The sequence below is a fragment of the Nipponia nippon genome, unplaced genomic scaffold, assembly GCF_047370975.1.
Source record: "Nipponia nippon isolate SJK-2023a ecotype South Korea unplaced genomic scaffold, ASM4737097v1 scaffold_32, whole genome shotgun sequence".
Lineage (NCBI taxonomy): Eukaryota > Metazoa > Chordata > Aves > Pelecaniformes > Threskiornithidae > Nipponia > Nipponia nippon.
Genome location: NW_028262350.1, coordinates 4,125,350 through 4,141,887, shown reverse-complemented (window position 1 = coordinate 4,141,887; position 16,538 = coordinate 4,125,350). Strand labels below are relative to the sequence as shown.

At 66.1% G+C, this 16,538-nt stretch overlaps 1 protein-coding gene across 4 annotated transcripts; it reads left to right on the top strand.

Moving 5' to 3' along the window:
- The first annotated feature begins 239 nt into the window (after positions 1-239).
- Positions 240-14,926, top strand: SLC4A1 (solute carrier family 4 member 1 (Diego blood group)). Of its 4 annotated transcripts, none has more exons than XM_087770460.1 (22): positions 260-395; positions 2,799-2,890; positions 3,018-3,114; positions 4,037-4,106; positions 4,229-4,329; positions 5,479-5,552; positions 5,763-5,940; positions 6,017-6,152; positions 6,365-6,506; positions 7,188-7,263; positions 7,913-8,097; positions 8,686-8,896; positions 9,007-9,210; positions 9,438-9,586; positions 10,150-10,344; positions 11,130-11,297; positions 11,537-11,626; positions 11,753-11,919; positions 12,035-12,288; positions 12,375-12,544; positions 12,785-12,958; positions 13,452-14,926. In XM_087770460.1, exons 2-22 carry the CDS (start codon positions 2,873-2,875, stop codon positions 13,530-13,532), a joined length of 2,940 nt encoding a protein of 979 aa, XP_087626586.1. In that variant the 5' UTR covers positions 260-395; positions 2,799-2,872; the 3' UTR covers positions 13,533-14,926. The 4 variants fall into 4 exon arrangements, with proteins under 4 accessions (XP_087626584.1, XP_087626586.1, XP_087626588.1 ...); XM_087770461.1 differs by lacking the exon at positions 260-395 and adding an exon at positions 1,556-1,697; XM_087770462.1 differs by lacking the exons at positions 4,037-4,106; positions 4,229-4,329.
- Positions 14,927-16,538: the final 1,612 nt, after the last annotated feature.

Below are 16,538 nucleotides of genomic sequence, written 5' to 3'. Positions count from 1 at the left end.
AGGAGGGGGGCAGCCAGAGGGTTCCCGGGGATTCCCCACAGGGAAACCCGGAGCCTCCTAAACAAGATAGCGGGGAGCGGTGGGAACAGGCACGGCTGAGCTGGAGCAGGGCGAGCGGCTGGGGAGGGCCATGGGGCGCGGGCAGGCGGCGGGCAGGCGGCAGGCAGGGCGCAGCTTCGACGTCGCAAGATGTTGCGCCCCGATAACCTTGTTTACGGGGGGCCCCGGGGGGGACGGGTGAGCCCGAGGGGGGGGAGATTAGGGAGGTGAGCGTGACTCAGGGCATTTGGGCACGCTCCCCTGCGCCGCGCGGCTCTTTCCCCACCGGCAGCAGCAGGCAGAACCCAGGCAGGGGCTGGCGGCGAGAGCAGGGGCGTCGCGGAGCCACCCCAGGGGTAGGTGCGGGGTCACGGGGGGCGGCGGCACCTCGGGGTGTCCCTGGGTGCTGGGAGCAGGGGGACGGGGGGGGGCGGGGGCGCGGCGGGGCCAGGTGGGGTGGGGAAGCACCCCGGGGTGCTCCCGGCGTGGGGTGGGGTCTGTCAGCGGGGCGTGCTGGGGTGGGAGATGCTGGGGGCCGGGGGGGTACGGGCTCCATGCTGAGCCATGGCGGTCCCCGCGGCGGGAGGGAGCTGAGCCACGCTGCACGGATGGCATGGGAGGTATGGGCTCCATACTGAGCCAGGCTGGTACCCACGCAGGAGGGATCCCAGCCGCGCCGCGTGGATGGCGTGGGCTGTATGGGCTCCATACTGAGCCTCGTTGGGTGCCTGCTCCGTGAGGGATCCCAGCCGCGCCGCGTGGATGGCGTGGGCTGTATGGGCTCCATACTGAGTACCTGCTACGGGAGGGAGGTCCTGCACAGAGCCACGCTGCGTGGATGGTGTGGGAGGTATGGGCTCCATGCTGAGCACATGCGATGTGTTCTTTGGGAGGTATGGGCTCTATACTGAGCCTCGCTGGATACATGGCATAGGAGGCGTGAGTCCAGTCCTGAATCATGCTAGCCACATAGTGTGGAAGGTATGGGCTCTATACTGAGCACGTTGGCTATGTGGTATAGGAGCTACGGGCTCTATACTGTGCACGTGGGGTGTATGGCGTAGGAGGTATGGACTCCATACCATGCACAAGATGTGGGAGGTATGGGCGCTATACTGTGCAGATGGGGTGTATCGTATAGGAGGAACGGGCTCTATACTGCGCACACGAGATACCTGGCGTAGGAGGCGTGGGCTCTGGACGTGCCCTGTGTAGAACTTATGGGCTCTATACGGTGCAGGGTGGCACGGGGCGGATCGGGCAGCTCCGGGTGCCCTGGGCGCAGGGTGCCCCGTCCCCCGCCGTCCCCCAGCCCCTCACCCCGGCCCCGGGGCAGCGCGGGGGGCAGCGGGGGGAGCGGGGCGGGGGCCGGGCGTTATCAGCGGGGCACAGCCCGGTGCCCCGGGCTGATGCAAGAGCCGCCGGTGGGGCCGGGGGGGCCGGGGGGGCCGGGGGGGGGCCGGGGGGCCGGGGGCCGCCGGCGCTGCGGGGCCAGGCGGGGCAGGAAGGAGGAGGCCGGGTCCGGAGCCGGCCCCGGTTCCCGTGGCCCCGCCGCGGCTCCCGCGCCCCATCGGGGATCCCGTGGCCCCGGCGGGGGCTCGGTGACCCCACCCCGGCTCCCGCCGCCCCGGCCGGGAGCGACCTCCCGCATCGCCCTGGTGAGATCGGGGGGGGCTGGTGCCCCCCAAAGCCCCCCACGGCCTGACCTTGCCCCCCCCCCCCCGTGGGGGTCCCTGCGCGGGGTGGCGGGGGGCAGCCGGGATCCCCGTGTGTGTGTCCCCCAACCCGGGGGGTCCCCACGCGGGGGGGGGCTGGGGCAGGGGGGGCTGGGGGTCCCGGGGCAGGACCCCCCACCCCCGAGGCTCTGGGCTGGGGGTCAGGGGGTGGGGTGGGGGATATGGGGGATGGGGGGCCCGATCCCGGGGTCCCCGGGGGAGGCGGCGTGCGGGGGCAGGGCGCCCCCTGGCGGTTGTCCCCCGGCACCGCCCCGGGGCAGCTGCGGGGGGGGCGGGGATGGGGGGGGCAGCCCGGGGGGGAGCACAGGGGGTGCGGGGGGGGGCAGGCACAGGCTGCACCTCCAGGCACCCACCCACTGCCCAGGGGGCTGCGGAGGCATTGGGTGCTGAGCTGGGGGCAGCAGGGTCGTGTTCCCCCCCGCTGAGCGCCCTGGGTTGTTGCAGGGTGCTCGTGCCGTCCCGCTTCGAGGGGTCCCCATGAGCCCAGCCGAGCCTCAGTTTCCCCTTTCTCACCCCAGCGCTCTGCCAGGGGGCTGCGGGGGCTTGCTGGGGGCCCCGGGCGCCGCAACGTGGCACCCCAGCCCCTCTGCGTGGGTCTATACGGGACCCCACCCACACGCGAGGGGCTGTGTGGGACCCAGCCCATGTCTGTGGGGCCATAGGGGACCCGACCCCTGGGCGCGGGACGCGGCAGGACTGGCCGGCGTGCGTGGGCACGGGTGGGCCGGGGCGGGATGCCACGTCCCTGGTGGGAAGCTGCTGGGGCTCTGCCGTCACCTGACATCGGTTCCCATCCCAGATGGCGGCAGGGCAGGGCACCGCTTCCCTGGGGACCCCGGCCCTGGGACCTCCTGGCCCGTGGGGAGCCGGTTACACGGGCAGGGGTTGCGGGAACGGCCCTGGTGTCCAGCTCCAGCCCCGTCCCAGGGGACAAACCCCACGTCCCCAGGGGCACCGAGCGCTGCCCTCGCCTCTCCTAACGTTTTCTCTCCCTTTCCCCCCGCGCCCACCCCAACGCCACAGAGCACCGGGTTATGGTGCCGCCGGGCTGATTGCCGGGACACAGCGAGGCAGCGGTGGGGGCCGAGCCCGGAGCCATGGAGGGGCCCGGCCAGGTAGGGTGACCCGGCCCCGAGCCCTGGCTCTGCCGCTGCGCCCTGGCCGGCTCCCACCCCCGGCACAGCCCCGGCAAGGCGCTGGGGGTGCTGGTCCCCGCTGAACCCCCTTCTCTCTGTCCCACAGGAGGCCTACGAGGAGAGGATGAGGAGGACCCTGGACCCTGAAGGCTACGAAGACCCCGGCATAAAGAGCTCCAGCCTATCTCTGGGGGAGATGAGCAGTGAGTGGCTTCCCCGGGTGCCGGGGGACGGCGGGCACACAGGCACCAGCGTTGCATGGGGGATGGCATTGCGTGGGCGCCAATGTCGTACGGGTGCCAGCGTTGCAGAGGTGATGGTGTTGCATGGGTGATGGCGTTGCATAGGTGATGGCATTGCATGAGCGATGGTGCCGCATGGGCACCGGCGCAGCAACCGGCACCGGGTGGGTGCCAGCACTGCAGGGGCACCAGCGGTTCAAGGGTGCATGTTGCATGGGCGCCAGAGTTTTGTGGGTGCCAACTCTGCATGGGTACCAGCATGGCACAGGTGTGTTGCACGGGCACCAGCACTGCATGGGTGCCAGCGTTGTATAGGTGCCAGCATTGCATGGGTGCCAGCGTTGCATCAGCACCACATTGCATGGGTGCCAGCATGGCACAGACGTGTTGCATGGGCACTAGCGTTGCACAGATGTGTTGCATGAGTGCCAGTGCTGCCTGGGCACCAGCATCACATGGGTGCCAGCATTGCAGGGGTGCCAGCATTGCACGGGCAGCGGGGCTCGCCCGGAGCCTGGGCTGGCCAGGCAGGGACACGCAGCCCTTGGGGTCGCATCACCCAAAGGCAGCGCCGCCCTTTGCCGAAGCCCTGGAGCCAGTGAGGTGCCACCTCCAGCACGAGGGCTGCGGGTGCCCAAGAGGGGGCTGAGCTCGGGGACACTCGGGGTCCTTGAGGCCGTGACCGAGAGCCCCAGGGAAGGGAGGCGAGGGGAGTTTGAGGGGTCTATGTGCCCCAGAGCATCTGCTTGCCCAAAGCTTGGTTGATTCGGAGCTGCCACCCTGAGGGGGTTCCTGGGCCACACCGGCTCCTGGCATGGCTCCCTCGGGTCCCCATTCGGGGTGACACAGGTCAGAGGGTAACGCTGCCGCCTGTTCTGCGCAGGGGCCGGCGCCAGCACCGGGTCCCCCTTGCACGCGTGGAGGGCCAGAGCCGAGGAGCTGACGCCCCTGCGGTGAGTCCCCCAAATCAGGGAGGGGGCCGGACGCTGCCCCACCGGCATCAGTGAGGGGAGGCTGCTGGCACCCATGGGGGCCCGGCGCTGACCCCCCCATCCCGGCGGTGTGTGTTTTGCAGCCAGTATTTGCCCAGCCGGCGGCGATGCTATGACCTGGATGGGAGGAGGCGTGCGGCCGGGGCCCCCCCGGGACAGGCGAGCTACCGTGGCGGAGGGCAGCGTGAGTGACCGCAGGGGCACCGGGGGCCGAAGCCCAGCCCCAGCGTGTCCCCCCCAGCCCTCCGTCGTGCCGCCCGCCCCGGCTTTGCTGCCCCCGGCCCCGCGCTCCGCGGGGTGACCGTCACCCCGGCGTCAGGGCACGCCGTGGGGGTGACCGCTGCCACTTGCGCGTAATTGCCCGCTGATTGAGGATAAATAAAGTCTTTGTTTGGGGTGAGGACAAGAACCACTTGGGGCTGAACGCTGGCTGGCGCCGGGCAGCTCGGTGGCAGTGGCAACGGGCTGGGACGAGGACAGGCTCGTGCCCACGTGCCACGGCCAACGCCATCGGGGACACCGGGGGAGGGACAATGCGCCTTGTCCCTGCTCCCACGCGCACAGCATCCTTCAGTTGGCAGAGCGGGATGCAGCTCTTGTGGCATCACCCCGCCAGGTGACCTGGCCGGGGGCCGCGGGGGGACCACGGTGGTCCCTAGCAGGGGTGCAGGGGGACAGGCTGAGCCTGTCCCCAACACCGGGGTGGCTGCGGGCAGGCGGGAGCCGCGCTGGTGTTTACTGTCAGCAAAGGCAAAGTGCTGCGGGATTTACGGTGCACACAGGGCGGCCGCGGGGCGTGGGGCTCGGCCCCCGCTTTATAGGGCCGGAGCCTGTGGGGCCATGGGTAGCGCAGGGGGGGGCCGCAGGTAGGCAGGGGATGGGGACAGGGACATGTCTAGCACCTGGGGTCTGGCTGGCCGGGGACGTGCTGTCCCTGTCCCTGTCTCTGTCCCTGTCCCTGTCCCAGTCCAAGGGGCAGTGCTCGGTGCTGGGGTCAGGATTGTGCTGGTGGCAGGGTGGTGGGGGCAGAGTGTGGCCATGAACCCTGCCCTCAGCCTGGCCCCGGTGATGTCCCCAGACTGTCACCCTGCCCCGGGAGCTGGGCTGCGGGGATGTGAGGGGCCGGAGCTGGGCACCGGCAGGGCGGGGGGTGAGGGAGGGACACATCCAGCAAACCCCAGCTGGGTCTGGGATGGGGCAATGGGTGGGGGACACGTCCAGCGAGTCCCAGCTGGGTCTGGGGTGGGGGTGATGGGGGGAGACACCTCCAACAGACCCCGGGGGTCCGGGCCAGGGCAGGGACCAGCTAACGCAGCGGTGGCTCCGCTTGCAGCTCTGTCAGAGACCGATGTGGACCTGGAGGCGGCAGGGAGCAGGAGGCCCGTGTCCCGGCGGGACACCCATGAGGTGGGTGCTGCCTCAGGACCCCCCATTCCCTTCCCATTCCCGGGGGTGGGCAGGCCGTGGCCACCCACGGACCAACCCCACACCAGCCCCTGGGGACACCGGGGCACGGGGGGTGCTGGCACAGGCGGCCGCAGCTCTGGGGCTCCTGGGGGTCCCTGGTGTGGCCGGGGGGACCCTGACCCCCCCCCCCCCCCCGGCTCTGGCTTGCAGGGCTACGTGGAGCTGCACGAGCTGGTCATGGACAGCAAGAAGGAGCTGTGCTGGATGGAGGCTGGCCACTGGCTCAAGCTGGAGGAGGACTTCAAGGAAGCCGGGCACTGGGGCCAGCCCCATCTCTCCTTCCTGACCTACCGCAGCCTCCTGGAGATCCGCCGGGCTTTGGCCAAAGGTGGGGACACCGGCTGGGGCTGGGATGGCAGCAGGGACCCCACACTGGCTGGCTGGTGATGGTGCTGTCCCTGCAGGTGCTGTGCTCCTCGACGTGGCGGCCACCTCGCTGCCAGCCATCGCCCACATCCTCATCGACGAGATGATCTACGAGGGGCAGATCAAGCCACAGGACCGGGATGACATCCTGAGGACGCTGCTGCTGCAGCACAAGTACGGCCGGGACTGATGGCCCCGTGGGGGGGACCCTGGGGTCCGGGTCCCCCTGGAGCCTGGCACAGGGTGGAAAAGCCCCCTGCCATTTGGCTTTGCCTTCCAGCCCAGTTTGGGGGTCCCCACACATCCCCAGGGCTGGGGCTGTCTTATGGGGTTTTGGGGGGCTCAGTGGTGCTGCCCTGCCTAACGCCACCCCCCTGCTGCTCTAGGCACCCCAGCGAGGCCGAGTCGGCCGTGACCCTGCCGCCGGCGCAGCTGCAGCGCTCGGGCGCGAGCCAGGCAGAGACGGAGCAGCCACTGCTGCGGGAGCAGCAGCCCCTGGAGATGCGCAGGCTGGCCGGAACCGAGCAGGCGAGCGGGGACGGGGCTGGGTGGGGGGCAAGGGGACAGCGGGGGGCAGGGGTCGGGGGTGCTGGGTCCAGCCAGGGTGCAGGGAGGGCTGCTGGGAGATGCACACGTGCACCCCAGTGCATGCACACACAGAGATGTGTGCACACACACCTTGGCACACGCAGGTGCACGCACCAGGCAGCGGCACCCCAGGAGGTGTGCGGGCTCTCGCACAGCCCTCCCCGTGCTGTGCATCTCCGGAGAGCGCATGCACCCACTGACGCACACTCGTGCACGCTCGCACACCTCTCCGCACACACTCCCGCAGGCATGAGCACACACAAGTGCGCAGGCACGAACTTCCACGCACGCCGCTTTCTCTCGCCCTCACACATGTGCACACATGCAGTTGCACACACATGCACATGCACACTCGTGCCCGCACATGCACGCACATACCTGCACACTTGCAGGCACATGCACATACGTGTGCACACATGCAAGCCGGGGAGGCATTGCCATGGGATGGTGCAGAGGTGGTAGCGAGGGAGCTGGGCTTGCAGGGAACGAAGGGGGACACGTAGGGGATGGTGGGGGACACCCCGGGGATGGAGGGGGATATGCAGGGGACAGAGGGGCCCGTGCAGGGGACGGCCACCAAGGACAGACAGCTGACTCCTGCCATTCATGTGCCCGCCGCAGAGCCCGAGCGGGGCCACCGGACCCCAGCTCCCCGAGAAGATCCCCGAGGATGCCGAGGCCACTCTGGTCCTCGTGGGTGAGTGGTCGGTGGGGCTGCGGGTGCGGGGTTGGGGTGGCGGGCACAGGTCAGGGCGGTGGGTGTGGGGCCAGGGTGTGCAGCGGGAGCTTTGGTGTCTGCCTGCTTGCTCACTCGCTGCTTTTCTTGCACCTTTTTTGACTCTCCCCGTCCTCAGCTCTCGCCGCCGCCTGCTGCCGCTCAGTGCTGCTCTCTGGGCCCCGTGTCCCCATGTCCCATCTCTCCACTCATGTCTCTCTGTCCCCTGTGCCCCCGTGTCCCCATGCCCTGATGTGCCTGTGCTCCCATGCCCTCCTGCCCCTGTGCCCCTGTGTCCCAATGTCCCTGTGCCCCCATGTCCATGTGTCCCTGTCCCTCTGTGTCCTCATGTCTTTGTGTGTCCCTGTCCCATTCCTTTTGTCCCCCCACATCCCCATGCCTCTGTGTCATCTGGTCTCCAAATAACTCTGTCCCCGTACCCCTGTGTCCCCTTGTCTCCGTATCCCAATGTCCCCATGTTTCGATGTCCCCATGTCTCCATGCTCTTGTGTCCCCACTTTTCTGTATCCCCGTGTCCCCGTGCTCCTGTGTCCACATGTCCCTGTGTCCCCGTGTCCCTGTGCCCGGCCACCCGTGACCCCCGTCCCGTCCCATCCCATCCTCCCCCCAGGCTGTGCAGCCTTCCTGGAGCAGCCGACGCTGGCGTTCGTGCGCCTGAAGGCCGCGGTGACGCTGGACGCCATCCTCGACGTGCCCCTGCCCGTCCGCTTCCTCCTCGTGGTCCTGGGCCCCGACACCCCCCACGTCAGCTACCACGAGATCGGCCGTGCCATTGCCACCATGATGTCCGAGAGGGTACGGCTCCCCCACCACCGCCACCAGCACTGCCACCGCCACCAGCACCCCTGAGCACCCCAAAGTCCCCAGCCCTGGGGCTGCACCCTCTAATAGGGCTCGTCCACCTGTGCCACGTCCCTCTCTGTGCTCATGTCCCTGTGTCCCCTTGTCCCCACGCACCTGTGTCCTCGCCCCTCTGGGTCTCCATGTCCCCATGCACCCCTGTCCCTATGCCCATATGAATCCCTGTCCCCACACTTCTGCGTCCCTGTGGCCCCATGCTCCCATGTCCCCATGCACCTGTGTCCATATGTGGCCATGCCCCTGAGGTCAAACGTCCCCTTGTCCCCATGTGTCCAAGCACCCATGTCCCCATACTCCTGTGGCCCTATGTCCCCCATGTCCCCCCTTATCCCCATGTCCCCATGCCCTCTGTCCCCAAGACGCTGTGTCCCCACGCCCATCCTCATGCCCCCATGTCCCCATGTCCTTATGTCCCCGTGATGCCCCATCCCTGCGGGGATGCTCAGGGGCCGGGTGGGTGCCCAGCAGCACCCAAGGAGATGCTGGACAAGGCTGAGCGCCTGTCTCCGGGCCACCCCGCAGGTCTTTCGCCGGGATGCCTACCTGGCCGAGGGCCGCCAGGACCTGCTGCAGGGGGTGGAGGACTTCCTGGAGGCCAGCATCGTCCTGCCGCCCACCGAGACCCCGAGCGAGCAGCTCCTTCGCAGCCTGGTGCCGCTGCAGCACGAACTGCTCCGTCGCCGCTACCAGCCCCCCGCGAAGGCGCCGGACGAGGGCTTCCTAAAAGACCTGGGTATGGCGGGGACCGGACCGGCTCCCCCGGGATCCCCCGGCCCCATGGATGGTGGGACACCCCCCCCTTGTACGCGACGTCCCCCCATGGCCACCTGCTTGTGTCCCCAGGGCTGGAGGCGCCGGCGACGGAGGATGACGACCCCTTGCTCAGGACGGGGCGACCTTTTGGGGGGCTGGTGCGGGACATCCGCCGCCGGTACCCCAAATATCTGAGCGACATCAAGGACGCCCTCAGCCCCCAGTGCCTGGCTGCCGTCATCTTCATCTACTTTGCGGCGCTGTCACCTGCTGTCACCTTTGGAGGCTTGCTGAGTAATGAGGGGGACAGGCTGGGGACACTCTGGGGGAGGGGGACGTCCCCCAGCTCGGCACAGGGCTGGGGGCTGGGGGAGCGGGGTGCCACTGCCTGCAGCACCATCCCCTGGCGATGCTCCTGGGGGGGGGGAGTTATCGCACCCCCTAATCCTGGTGCCGAGGAGTTTGGGATGGGGGGACACAGCGCTGTGCCCGCCGGCACCCACCGGCTCTGCCCCCCCCAGGTGAGAAGACCAAGGGCATGATGGGGGTGTCGGAGCTGCTCATCTCCACCTGCATGCAGTGCATCCTCTTCAGCATCCTCAGCGCCCAGCCCCTGCTCGTCGTTGGCTTCTCGGGGCCCCTCCTCGTCTTCGAGGAAGCCTTCTACTCGGTGGGTGCCACCCTGCACCCCTGGGTGCCCCCCACCCACCACTGGCGGTCCCCGCAGGGGGCTCATGGTGTCCCCACCAGCCTTGGCAGAGGCACAGGGTGCTGCCATGCGGGTGATGGCACAGGGGTGCTGCCATGAGGGGATGGCACGTGGGTGATGGCACGTGGGGATGGCTCAGGGGTGATGGCCCACGCAGAATGGCACTGGTGGGATGGCCCCTGGGTGATGGCCCATGGGTGATATCATGCAGGTAGAGCCATCCGGGTGATGGCACAGGGGGGATGCGAGGTGCACGATGCCGTGGGGGTGACGCCAAATAGCTGACACCACATGGGTGACACCACGCGGGCGACGCCAGGCGGGCGCTGCCATCGGGGTGCTGCCAGGCGGGTGATCCCACAGGGGTCCTGCCACCCCAGGGTACCACTATCCCCATCCCGGCACCCCCCAGCCCCCGGGCAGGAGGCACGGGGCCACCGTGGGACCCTGGGGTCCAGCCCACCTGGGTGCCCATGCCAGGGGCTCCGGGGGGCTGATGGGGGCTGTGTCCTCTGGCTCCCCAGTTCTGCAGTGACAATAACATGGAGTACATCGTGGGCCGGGTCTGGATCGGCTTCTGGCTGATCCTGCTGGTGCTGGTGGTGGTGGCCTGCGAGGGCAGCTTCCTGGTGCGCTACCTGTCCCGCTACACCCAGGAGATCTTCTCCTTCCTCATCTCCCTCATCTTCATCTACGAGACCTTCTTCAAGCTCGTCACGGTGAGGGGCACGGGGGTCCCGCAGTGGGGAAGGGGGGGGTGCTGCAGATCGTGGTCATCACCCGGGTTTCCATAGAAACAGTGGGAGCCGGGCGAGGGATGCAGGCGAGGGATGGAGCCCATCTCCCAGCATTTTCTCCCCCTTCCCAGGTGTTTCCCGGCTCATGCTTCTCTCCACAGGGGGATTTTGGGGCAGGGAGGTGAAGCCCAGGCAGATGTCCCACCTGGGCCGCAGCAAACATGGTCCTTGCCCAGGAACTGCCCAGAGAGCCCCCATTTCTTCCCCATCCCCTGGCTTAGACCCTTCCCGAGTGGCTGGTAGCAATGGGACAGTGTCACCCTGCGCACTGGGTGCCCACAGGGACATCTCGTGTGCTGGAGAGGGGACAGGCAGGACACATGCCCCATCGTGCCCTGCACCCCCATCACACCAAGGCACCCCCGTGCACCCCTCTGCAAGCTCAGCACAGCCCCCAGTACCCCGAGTGACACATGGTCCGCAGCAGGGCCACGCTCATCCGTCCCCACCATGCCACCTAGCCCCTGCTCCGGCCCCACTTCCAAGGGAGGGTGGGGAAAACCCGAGCCTAAAAATAACCCCCTGCTCACCATATGCCCAAGCTCCCAGCCTCACCAGTCACCCTGGCACACACCCTGCACCCACACGCCCACGAGGACGGTGCCACGGGGCTCCCAGCATGGCAGCAGGGGTGCAGATGGGATCCCCCATCGCCACCCGCTAGCGGGTCTCCCATCCTCCCTGACCCTCTCCCCTTCCCTCCCCAGATCTTCAAGAATCACCCGCTCAAGCGGCATTACAACGTGCAGCCTGAAGTCAAGCCCACGGTGCCAGAGCCCAACACAGCGCTGCTGTCCTTCGTCCTCATGGCCGGCACCTTCTTCCTGGCCTTCTTCCTCCGCAAGTTCAAGAACAGCGCTTTCCTGCCTGGCAGGGTGAGGACGGGGGGGGCACGGTGGCATCCCCCCCACCCCATGGGGCCCCCGGCGGGGACAGCGCTGGGGGCAAAATGGGGGCTTGGCGGGTGCGGTTTCCCGAAAGGGGCTCACTGAGACCGTGCAAACTCATTACATGCTCCTGCGGACGTCTTTGCCGGTGGGGACGCGGCGGGGGGGGAACCCCTCGGCCAGGTGGAGCCACAGGCAGGTTTAATGTGGTCATGGCATCCCCCCAGGCCCGGCGCTTGATCGGGGACTTCGGGGTGCCCATTTCCATCTTCATCATGGCGCTGGTTGACTTCTTCATCAAGGACACGTACACGCAGGTCCGGGAGAAGCGGGAGGGCAGGGCTGGGGGGGACGGGTGTCCCCAACACGGGGACGTGGAGCCAGGTGCTCATCCCCGTGCCCCGTCCCCGTCCCCTCACTCCCCCATCTCTGCTCCCATCCAGAAACTGAAAGTCCCCAAAGGGCTGCAGGTCACCAACTCATCTGCCCGGGGCTGGTTTATCAACCCCATGGGGAAGGACAACAGCTTCCCCATCTGGATGATGTTCGCCTCCGTGGTGCCCGCCATCCTGGTCTTCATCCTCATCTTCCTCGAGACGCAGATCACCACGTGAGGACCTTGGGGGTCTGAGGAGGGGAGGGCTGCGGGGTGCCCGGTGGGTCGGGGACAGAGGGGACATCCCCGGGGTGCTGTGTCACCAACGCGTCCCCTCTGTCCCCGGCAGCCTCATCATCAGCAAGCCCGAGAGGAAGCTGGTGAAGGGCTCTGGCTTCCACCTGGACCTGCTGCTGATCGTCGCCATGGGAGGGCTGGCCGCCCTCTTCGGCCTGCCCTGGCTCAGCGCCACCACTGTCCGCACCATCACCCACGCCAACGCCCTCACCGTCATGAGCAAGACCTCCGCTCCCGGCGAGAAGTCCCAGATCTTGGAAGTCAAGGAACAGCGCATCAGTGGCTTGTTGGTGGCCGTGCTCATCGGTGAGCTGGGGGGGGTGCCCTCCACCCAGGCGGCGAGGGCTGGGTGCTGCTGGAGGCTCTCCCTGACCTCTCCTTCTCCACCACAGGCGTCTCCATCCTCATGGAGCCCATCCTGAAGTACATCCCGCTGGCCGTGCTCTTCGGCATCTTCCTCTACATGGGTGTCACTTCCCTCTTTGGCATCCAGCTCTTCGACCGCATCCTGCTCTTGCTGATGCCACCCAAGTACCACCCCAGGGAGCCCTACGTCACCCGGGTGAGTGGACCCTATGTCACCTGGCCAGGTGGCCGTGGGCCTGGGGGTGTCCTGGGCTGTGGCACCCCATGGTGCTGCCTGCAATTGCTTGGGGCTCCCCAGAGAGCCTCCTCCTTTGGTGCTGAACGTTTGCTGGGCTCTTTGGGCCACTGGTCCTGCCCCCCCAGCACCCAGCACCCTGGGAAGGGTGCAGCGTGCTGGACTCAGCACCCTGACCCCACTGGGCTCCTCGTCCCGCAGGTGAAGACTTGGCGGATGCACCTCTTCACCTTCACCCAGATCGTCGTCCTCGTGCTGCTGTGGGCGGTGAAGTCCAGCCCGGCCTCGCTGGCGCTGCCCTTCGTCCTCATCCTCACCGTGCCCCTGCGGCGCTTCCTGCTGCCCAAGATCTTCCGGGAAATCGAGCTCAAATGCGTACGTAGCCCCGGCACAGGCTGGGAGCCACTGCAGTGCTGTCCCTGTCCCCATCCCCATCCCTGTCCCCATCCTCATCCCCATCTGTGTCCCCATCCCCATCCCTGTCCCCATCCTTGTTCTCATCCCTGTCCCCATCCTCATCCCTGTCCCTGCCCCTGTCCCCATCCTCATCCCCATCATAGCCGTCCCAGTCCCCATCTCTGTCCCCATCCTCATCTCTTTCCCCATCCTTCTTCCCATCCCCATCCCTGTCCCCAGTCTTACCCCTGCCGCTATTCCCACACCCATCCCAGCCCCCATCCCTGTCCCTATCCCCATCACTGTCCCTTGTCCTCAATCCTGTCCCCATTCCTGACCCCTCCCCATCCCACCCTGTCCCCATCCTCATCTGCATCCCTGTCCTGATCCCCGTTCCCATCCCCATCCCTATCCCTGTCCCCGCCCCTGTCCCCATCCCCACCCCGCCTCACGCCCTCTCTCATCCCTCCAGCTGGACGCTGACGACGTGGTGGTGACCTTCGAAGAGGCGGAGGGCACGGATGTGTACAACGAAGTGCAGATGCCCAGCTAAGGGCTCGCTGCCGCCCGCCCCCCGGCCCCCCACGCCCACCCGCTTGTAGCTCCACTGCTGCCATCCCAGGGCGCTGGGCGACAGAGGGGGACTTGGGGACACGGCCCCAGAGCCCCAGCCCCCCCCCGCGCACCCTGTGAATGGAGCCTTTTTATATTTTTTTCCCCTTTTTTTTTTTGTTTCCTTTTTTTTTTTTAACATTTTGGATGCTGTGATCTCGCCCGCACTTTGCTGCCCGCTGGGGAAGAGGCTGCCTGGGCTGGGGGGGTCCCACGGGCCGTCCCCCACCCCACGGCAGGGCGGGATGGCCCATGGCCCACGTCTCTGTCCCATTCCCAAGGCCACTCCGGATCCGTGACCGGGCACCAAGCACAGGACGGAGCCGGAGGAAGACTCCAGAGCCCGGAGAGAGGAGGAAGGCAGGGACGGGGCGACGTGGCGGGGCTGGAGACGTGGCGGGATGGGGTCCCCCCATTCCCCCCGGCCCCGCTGCCTCCCCCGGGCATTGAGCCCCCCTGCCCGGCCCCCCTTCCCCAGATGAACTTTCAGAGCTAACGAGCGCTCGCAGCCGCTCACAGCATTTCCCGGGGTCGGGATGTAAATAGCCCAGCAAGGGGGTTTATATATTTGCAATGAAGATAATCATGCTAAAAACACCAAAAAAAAAAATTATGCCAACGCTTCTGCAGGTAGGATTCGCTCAGAACCAAAGAAAAATCCCAAAAAAGAGCCAAAAAGCACCTTAAACAAGAAAAAAATGAGAAAAAAAAAAAAAAAAAAGCAGCTGCAAGAAGTGATCTGTATATTTGATGCTAGCGATTGGGGGAGTTTGTAATTTATTTCTAAAGGCTGATTGTGCTCCCGCCCGCGGCGGGGGCCGTGTGCGTGTGTGTGTATATACGAGAAAGAACCTATATAAAGATTTACAATTTTCTAGAAAGGCTTATTTTAAAGGATCCTGGTCAGGGCCTAAACTCTATGGACCAGCCCAGCAGCATCGTTTAACTGATGAATTAGCGTTAGTATCATTCCTCTCTATTTTTTTAGCGTTTCAGTTAAATCCGTGTAGTTTTCCCTTGATTTTTCCTTTGCTTGCTGACCGCGTCTTGCCCCGTTTCCACCGGGATTGCTCCCAAACTGGCCGAGCATCCCCCTGCCTCTGCCAGGGCTGGTTCTGCCCTGCTCAGACCCAAGGGCCGGATCCAGCCGGGGCACAGCGCATCCGATCAGGCTGCCAATTTGCTCCTTTTTACATAAATCGGAGTGGGGGGCACCCCAAAATCAACGGGGGAGACGACGGAGGGGGGCAGCCGTGCCCGGGGCTGCGCTGCCTCCTGTTTGGGTTGGTTTAGTTTTATTAATTCTGTGTCCGAAATAAACAACATTGCGAGCTTTGGGGTTTTTTTCTTCCCTTCCCCACCCACCTCTGTATCAGGCTTTAATAAAGAAATGAATAAAATCAGCAAAGAAATGGGGTTTTTCTTTCCGGTTGGGCGTTTGCTGGGGGGTCACCTTATTTAATTGCTCCCCCCCGCAAAAGAGCAGCAGCCTCCTTTGGAGGTGGGATGCTCAGTGCGGCTGTGCCAAGATGCTTGCCACGGCATGCCGGGATGCTCTGGCATCCCAGGATGCTCACTGCAGCCATCTCGGGATGCTCAGTGCAGCTGCGCCAAGTTTCTTGCCATGGCATCCCAGGATGTCCACTGCATCCCGCATCCCAAGATGCTCAGTTCCCGCATCCCGGGATGCTCACTGCAGCAATCTTGGGATGCTCCCCATGGTCATCCTGGGATGCTCGCCACAGCCATCCCGAGATGCTCAGGGTGGCTGTACCAAGATTCTTGCCATGGGATCCTGGGATGTTCACTGCATCCCAGCATCCTAAGGTGCTCACTGCAGCCAACCTGGGATGCTCCCCATGGTCATCCCAGGATGCTCCCTGCAACCCTCCTGGGTGCTCCCAGTGGTCATCCCGGGATGGTCCCCATGGCCCTCCCAGGATGCTTGCTGCATCCTGGCACCCCGGGATGCTCCCTGTGGCCATCCCAGGATGCTCAGCCCCCCCTCAGCCCCCCTGCACCCCAGGGTGCTGCCCTATTGCTGCCGGCCACATGGCCGTGGCTGTCCCCGTGCCGGCGGGGGGGGGACACACACACGCTGAGCCGCCTGCCAGGGACGTTGTAACAGGGTGCAGAGCAGACCCCAGCCCCCTCCTCCAGACCACGCTGGCACCAAATCGACCCTAATTACCTGTAATCTCATTAACGAGAGCAATCAGCAGGGCTGCTGCCCCCATGGAGGACACCTGCCCACGCCCCAGCTCTGTAAACAGGGCCGTGGGAGGAGATGCACCCATTTGCCCCGAGCCTTGCTGTGGGGCAGGCATGGGGCTCAGCATCTGCGGCTGCTCCTGACCATGACCCCAAAGGCTCTCCGTGGGGCTGGGATAAATCCCATCGTGGTCTCCAGCTTTTTCTGAGCCCGGTGTAGCCACTAGCCCTTGTTTTCTGGAGATGGAGGTACGTGGCCAGCGTTTTTCAGCCCGAGGCCTGCAAATCTGGCAGCTGCCTGTCCTTCCGTGCTCTCAGGTGGGCAAGCCACGCCAGGTGCCAGCAGGAGGGCTCTGCATGCCGTTGCTGCCGGCCGGACCCGCTGCTGCGATCCCTGCCTCCGAAACCCAGTGCTGCCATGCCAGTTATGGAGGAAGGCATCTGCCCGCAGCAGGGCGACCTGCCTGCACCCCGTCCTCCTCGCTCTCCATCCTGGGAAGGGGTTTTTTTTAATTCTCTGGGAGACGTCAGCGAGGTCGCTGTCATGGGATCCAGACCAGTTTGGGGGGGGGGGAGATTTAGGTCAAGCTCTCGTTTGAACTTGACTTAGCCCAGTGAAATGTGGTTGGGGGGTGATTTGTGGTGGGGACCCGCAGCGGTGGCTCGTGGCAGGGTGAGAATTGCAAGGGGGGGGGGGGGGAAATACTAGTTAATAGGTTTGCTAAGGAGGAGGGGG